General features: G+C 58.5%; 1 protein-coding gene across 1 annotated transcript; it reads left to right on the forward strand.

Annotated features, from left to right (window-relative positions):
- Nucleotides 1-218: 218 nt before the first annotated feature.
- Nucleotides 219-6,254, forward strand: EIF2B4 (eukaryotic translation initiation factor 2B, subunit 4 delta, 67kDa; the record flags this gene model as incomplete). The annotated part of the gene is made up of 10 exons (XM_009706829.1): nt 219-428; nt 650-732; nt 961-1,052; nt 1,455-1,569; nt 1,920-1,996; nt 2,207-2,309; nt 3,361-3,488; nt 5,341-5,521; nt 5,621-5,801; nt 6,019-6,254. Coding segments are annotated over 10 exons (1,370 nt in total), but the record flags the coding sequence as incomplete, so codon positions are not given.
- Nucleotides 6,255-6,998: the final 744 nt, after the last annotated feature.

Consider the following 6,998-nt stretch of genomic DNA (forward strand, 5'->3'; position numbering starts at 1 on the left):
TACCTCTCTAAAAGAGTGCCTGCGTTCTTTTAGAGATTGAGATGTAGAGAGGTCAATGCCCTCCACACCTGAATGTGGAGCTGTCCTGGTGGTCCCATGTCAGCTGCACAGGGGTGGCAAGGTGCTGGAGGATATGGGGCTTAGTCCCACCTGCCCCTCCAAAGGCAGACCCTGGTGATGGAGGCTGAGTACAGGCTACCACCTTACATCTCTTACAGTAGCTGCTCACCCCACGTCCCCCCCAGCCTTGGCCGATGGCCCCAACGATGGCGAGAAGCCACCGGGGGGCAAGAGCAAAGCGGAGCTGCGAGCAGAGCGCCGAGCCAAGCAGGAGGCCGAGCGAGCCCAGAAGCAGGCCAAGAAAGCAGAGCTGAGCCAGGCAGCCACAGCAATCAAGCCCAGGCTGACACCCACCGATCCTCAATCCGGTAAAGCCGTTGTCACCACACAGTACAGAGGGTGGGTGGGTGAGCGAGCAGGGAGAGAGGGGTCTGGGTTGGGTACCTGCAGGTGCTGCCCATCTGATCCTTCCATGATGCCCTGGGCACTGCCGTACTGTGCGTTTCCTGAGTCTTGGGGCAGCATGGCTGGGCTGGGAGCTGCACCAGGGCAGTACTGTCTCACACTGCCCTACCTGCTGTCCTCACAGTGGTAAAGCGGCTGCCGGAGCATGTGCAGGTGGATGACCCTGCTGCCCAGAGGAAACTGGCCAAGAAGCTGGAGCGGCAGCAGGTAGGAGGAGGGCTGGGTGACAGGCTGCACACTTCAGAGTAGTCATGCTGCGGGTATATGTGGTGGGCGTCAGGCTGCACACATGGTAGCACTGGGGCCTGCTCTCTGCTGGGCAGAGGGTACCTCTGGTTTGCCACGAGTGAGTGCTGGGTGTGACTGGTGGTGCTGGAGCAAGCAGGGCTGTATGGCGGCCTTGGGTAAGCCGTCATTGACACTGTTTGGCTACAGGTACCTCTGAGGCAGGACTACGGCACCAAGGTCAACTTGTTCTCCCACTGGCACCAGTACAGCGGGAAGAAGCCGCTGACACAGCAGATGAGGTATGTAGCCTCCCCAGCCCAGGCCCCTGGCAAATCGTTTGGCTCTGCTTCAGCTGGCCTGGCTGCAAAATGGCCATAGTGAAGGAGTATCCTGGTCCTGCATGTGGGATAGGCTTGATGGGGTGGCAAGGGACCCCTTTGCTTGCTTTGAGGAGCGGCAGCAGGGGCAGCCAGATGTTCTGCCTGTGTAGTGAGGACAGATGCCCTTGGGCAGTGCAGGGCCACAGGAGAACGGGCTGTGGGGTTAGCCTGACTCCTCAGGTCACAGAGCAAGTAGGGGCCAACTGACAGCTCCGTTCTGGGGCCATCCCTCAGGTTGTGTCGCTGCGGGCCTGGCAATGAGTTGATCATTCCTGGGCTGTAGAGGGTCAGTGCTTACAGCTCTCGCATTTGTCCCTGCAGCATCCCCTCCACGGTAATTCACCCGGCTGTGGTGCGCCTTGGCCTCCAGTACTCCCAGGGCATCATCAATGGCTCCAATGCGCGTTGCATTGCCCTGCTGGAAGTCTTCAAACAGGTATGCGAGCAGCTACCCATGCCTACCAGGCAGCAAGGGCATTGCCCCACACGCAAGCATCTCTTCCTGTTCCCTGACTACTGATGCTATATCTGTACTCAGTCATCTTCAGCCTCTTCCTTCTGACCATGCCCAGGGCTGGGCCCTGCTGGTATCCTGTTCTGGTGCTGCCACTGCAGATTTGAGTTCCTGGAGCACCACTTTGCCCTCCCTCCCCGTGAAAGCGTGTCAAGCCGTGCAGTACACGCTCGTGCCTGGGCTGCAGCCTCTTGGGCAAGGGTGGTCGCCTGCCCTGCCTGGCCAGAAGTGGCAGGTGCCCTGAGTTCACCCTCTCTTCCTTCTTGTCTCAGCTGATCCGGGATTACTCAACTCCCCCCAACGAGGAGCTGTCGCGGGACCTAGTGGCCAAGCTGAAGCCACACATCAGGTGAGGGCTGCTGGTGCCGAAGCAGAGGGACTGAAGCTCCACTGAGTGTGGTCCATCGGTCACCTCTCTCTCTTGGTGTCTCTTGGGCTGACTTCCATAGGGCTCTGGGTTCTGCCTCCCTGCCTACCATCCCCAGCCCAGCTGCACCCTCCCTTTTCCTGTCCCTGCCCTCCAGGCTTCTCTGGAGCCAAGCCTGTTTCCTCTTTGCAGCTTCCTGAACCAGTGCCGGCCTCTTTCAGCCAGCATGGGCAATGCCATTAAGTTCCTCAAGAAGGAGATTTCATGTCTACCTGATACCCTGAGAGAGGAGGAGGTGAGTGGCCTCACGTGAGCAGCAGGCTCCAGCCCTCTGGCTGCAGGGACCAGGGTGGGGAGACAGCCCTAGCACAGGCTAAGCAGGGAGAGGAGGTGAGATGCAGACTGGGAGCAGTGCTGCAGTGAAGCTAGAAGACTTGGCCATCAGTGTCACCATCCAGAGCCTGAGTGGGGACCGTGGCCAGACCTGCTCTCCCTTTGCCAGCAGGCACAGCCCAGCAGGACCCAAAGGGGCTGGGGTGCACCGCAGGAAATGCTGGGCTGTTAGTGTCACTAGGGTGGTAGGACTGGAGCTCGTCAGGAGCAGGGACATAAAACAGGAGAACCTGCAGCCAGTGCACATGGTCTCAGTGAACGCAGTGCTGCACCACAGGCCTGGCCAGCAACCAGCATTGCACCTGCACCAAGTGACTCTTGGGCGGCTGGAGGACTTGCAGGCTGGTCCAGCTGGTGCTGTGCACTGCAGGAAGGCCACAAAGACCACAGCAGCTGGGCAGTATGAGCTGCCGTTGCACACAACGACTGCCTGTGAGAGCACTGTTGACAGCATCAGTAGTCACAGATGAAGAAGAATGTGGTTTTTCAGTGCTCAGCTACATCCCATGCAGAAAGCTCCACAGGAGCCCGTTGGCTGTGGAGCGAGGGGCAGGGTGGTGGTATACATCAAGAGGACCCCTGAGGCTGCGTGGCTAACAGGCTGAGAAGAGTCAGTCTGGAGAGTATGAGCGGTAAAATCTCCATGGGATGACTAGAGCGACGTGACGCAGGAGGTGCAGGGGAGATAATGGGCAGAACTCGGGAGGGCCTGATGGCAGCTCAAACACGTGGTGAGGCACCATGGTTTGCTGGGAGGCTTGTGCTGGCCCTGTGTGTCCTGCAGAGCCCCTATCCCAGGGGAAAGTGCCATTCAGCAAACAGGCTGGTTGGGAGCAGGGCAGGGCTCTCTGCTTGCAGGCAGAGCTGAGCCTGCAGTTCTGCTAGGCTGCAGGGGACAGCAGTGTCTGCAGTGTGGCAAGGCCATGCTGTACATGATGGCACTGTCTCCCCAGGCGAAGGAGAAGCTGCAGGTCATTATCGACAAATATCTGCGGGAGAAGATCCTTTTAGCAGCTGAAGCCATTTCAAGGTCTGCCTTTGAGAAGATAAATGACAACGATGTGATCCTGGTGTATGGATGGTAAGAGGAGAGCAAGGGTAGACAGGCCAACAGGTGGAAAAATGAAATAGAGCAGTTGAGTGAACATGGGAAGCTCTTGTAAAAGCAGTTTTTCAAGGATGGGAAAGCCAGCATTGCCCAAGGGGGAGGGAGGGGTTGTGGCTCTGGATCCAGCAACTAGAAATAAAACAAGCAGGGAGGGGGCAGTCGGGCTGCCTACCGGAACTTGGCTGTGATGAGGAGCTGGTAAATAAAGGCACAAGGGAGAAGTTTGTGACCCCCGGAGCAGGACAGAACAATGGATGTATGAGGGTGTCAGGACAGAGCAGAGAGCATGGCCCTAGGATCAGCACTTGCTATCTGGAGATGAATGTATTGTTAGTACTTGAGAAAAAGCAGAGAGCTCATTAGAATTCTTGTCCCATCCTGGGAGATGGGCGGGCTGATGAGCTTGCATCACGAGGTGATGACTTTCTGCTTGGGAGCTGCCAAGGGGAATGCTAAACTGTGGCTGCGGAGCACAGCAGATGGTGTTGGCAGGCCTGGCTGTGAGCAGGCATCCCTGGAGGGCCCTGCTGGGGAGGGCTGTGCCCTGCTGATGTTGTTTCCAATTTCTTTGCATGCTGGGACAGGGTAGATGCTGGAAGCACTGGGGCCCTTGAACTCATTAGAGGAACGAACAGGAGGATCTGATCAAGTAGCCTTATACCCACCTATACCAATTAATGTAGTTGTGTTACCACCTCCAAGTCAGTTTGTGAATGGCTGAGTTTGCATTGCCTGCCATTTTGACTAACCCAGACTCCCAGACTGACCTCCTGTAGCATTACAGTGGTGGGCAACGCCTTGACTGGGCCGAGAATTGCCTGACAGAGGCCTAAAGCACTGCCATCAGCAAAGCCTGTACCGAAGGCTTGATGGTGAATCTTCGCTGTTCTTGTACAGGGCTCGACACTGTCCTCTGTTCGCATGTGTCCAGAGTTAAGTGTTTCAAAAACCCAGATTCCCCACTTCTTCAATACAGGGCGCTTACAGAGCAGCCATGGCTGTTTACTGGCCTTTTAAACAAACTGCAGCAAAGTCAAATGTCAGAAAGCAAAAATATGGAAGCTCATTCTTCCTTTGAGGGACTGTGTCCTAGAAAGTAGAGGCGGGGAAAGGAGCCAGAGACCGCTGTGGCAGAAGAGTCCAGATGTGATGTGCCTCCCGAGTGATTGGCAGAGGAAGAGGCCAGCGCGGGCCTGGAGCGTTATGAGAGGGAAACTTGGAGAGGGAGTCCCTTGTTGTGGTCACGAACAGGTGGAGGTCAGTGCTGCTTCCAGGGAGGGCCGAGACATCACTTTTCCCAGGGCGTGATTCTCTGTGCAAAGGCGGGGAGAAGCGGGCCCTGGAAGCGAGCGTAGCAGGAAGGTGTCTGGAAGGGGCAGCACTTGTAATGGTGAGAGTGGACATCAGCTCTGCCCGGGAAGCACTAGTCCATCAGGGTCTCGGTGGTAGCCCAACTCCCGCCCTGGGTAAGAGAGACATTGCTCTGTTTGGGCTGGATGTGCCTGGGGACCTGCCATGGCAGCTGGCATCTGGCAGCACCTGCTCTGCTGCAGCTGCCGGCAGCTGGCCCCTGCTGTCGGGCACCTGTGAGGGCTGTCCCCTGGGCGAGACCCCATGCTAATGCTCAGGAAACCTCCTGCCCAGCTGGCACCTGGTGAGTCTGACCCTGGAGCCAGCACCAAGGAACATCTCCTGGCACTGGGCTGCGTTTCTGGGCAATGCTGGCAGCGTAAAGTGTCAGCAGAGGGCAGCTGGGGCAGCTGTGTGGGCTGGGTGAGAGCCTGGCCTGGTGGGATGAGGCAGCCTCCTAACTGGTGTCCGTCAGCTCTTCCCTCGTGAACCGCACGCTGTGCGACGCCCACGTGAAGAAAGGCCGGGCTTTCCGTGTGATCGTGGTGGACAGCCGGCCACGGCTGGAAGGCCGGGAGACGCTGCGCCGGCTGGTGCGTAAAGGCATTCACTGCACCTATGTGATGATCAACGCCATTTCTTACGTGCTGCCTGAGGTGAGGAGCAGAGCGGAGCTGTGCCAAGCGTGGTGGCGGGCACAGGGGAGGCTGCAGCGTGATAAAAGGTGCTAACGGATCCCCGTGCTTCCCTGACAGGTGTCCAAAGTGCTGCTGGGAGCCCATGCACTCCTGGCCAACGGCTCTGTCATGTCCCGGGTGGGGACATCCCAGATAGCGCTGGTCTCCAAGGCCTACAATGTGCCCGTCCTGGTGTGCTGTGAGACCTACAAGTTCTGCGAGCGAGTGCAGACGGACTCTTTTGTCTCCAACGAGCTGGGTATGGCTTCTGTCCCCTTCCTCTCACCTGGGACCTGCTCCCTCTTCCTGTTGCTGGCCAGGACAGGCTGCTTTGCCCTGCCATTCTCTTTCTCGGGCAAGGGGCCACCACTCGCAGGAAGGGTGGCCTGGCAGGCAGCCGTGATGTATCGTCCCAGGGTGGGATGGAGAGGTGCTGTCCCTCCCCCTGATTCTGCTGGCTGCTCTTCTCTCCGCAGATGACCCTGATGACCTGATCGTGCTCCGGAAGGGCCAGGCCCAGCTGGGTGGCTGGGCAGAGAACAAGTCCTTGCGCCTTCTTAACCTGGTCTATGATGTGACACCGCCTGACCTGGTGGATCTGGTCATCACGGACTTGGGCATGATCCCCTGCACCTCGGTGCCTGTCGTCCTGCGTGTCAAGAACGTGGATCAGTAGTAGGAGCAGCTGCACGGACACTAATAAACCAGGCCCCACAATACACCTTGTCTGCCTTCTGTGGTGTGGCAGGAGGCCTGGTGCTCTGTGTCACCACAGGCTCAGCTCTGCCCTTTCCTTGAGCATGTTGGCATTTCTGCGCAGCTCTGCCTGGCCCCTCTGCTCCCACTCCACGCTGCAGCGGGGGAGCATCTTCCCTGTCCTTGGGCCCCTCTTCTGGGACCTGGACAAAATGGTGACATTATGGTGACACCCCTTGGCTCACACCTCCTCTGGCTGCGGTTCTGGCAGCCGTTCAAGCTGGGCTTGTGCAGGAGAGCCCAGCACCTCTGCAGCATCTTCGGGGTGCCAGGGCTGCTCCCACCATGAGCTGCTCCTGCAAGAGGGGCCCAGTGCAGGGTCCAGCCTGAGCAGAGGCTGGGGCCTCTGGCAGGGGGAAGGGGCTGTCCTCCCGTGTTCTGCAGGGTTCCCATCCTTTCTGCTGTGGTAAAAGTGGCGCTCATCCCAACTCCTGGCAGGGATTGCTGTGAGCTGTCTGTGCTTCCCCCTGGAGCCTGTTGCTGCCTGTCCCCTGCATGTTCATGGCTCTCGGGGGGCAGGGGGAGCAGAGAAGAGAAGGCAGGGTGCCTGTTGTTCTGGCCTCTGCCCCAGAAGGGGTGTGTTTGTGCACCGGTCTCACCTGTCCTTGCTGCCGGGTGCAGAGCCAAGGTGGGTGGCGAGGAGCCCTATGGCCCTGGCCCGGAGCAGAGCGAGGAAGGCCAGGCACTAACGGCTGGAGGG

The sequence above is a fragment of the Cariama cristata genome, unplaced genomic scaffold, assembly GCF_000690535.1.
Source record: "Cariama cristata isolate BGI_N322 unplaced genomic scaffold, ASM69053v1 scaffold43558, whole genome shotgun sequence".
Classification (NCBI taxonomy): domain Eukaryota; kingdom Metazoa; phylum Chordata; class Aves; order Cariamiformes; family Cariamidae; genus Cariama; species Cariama cristata.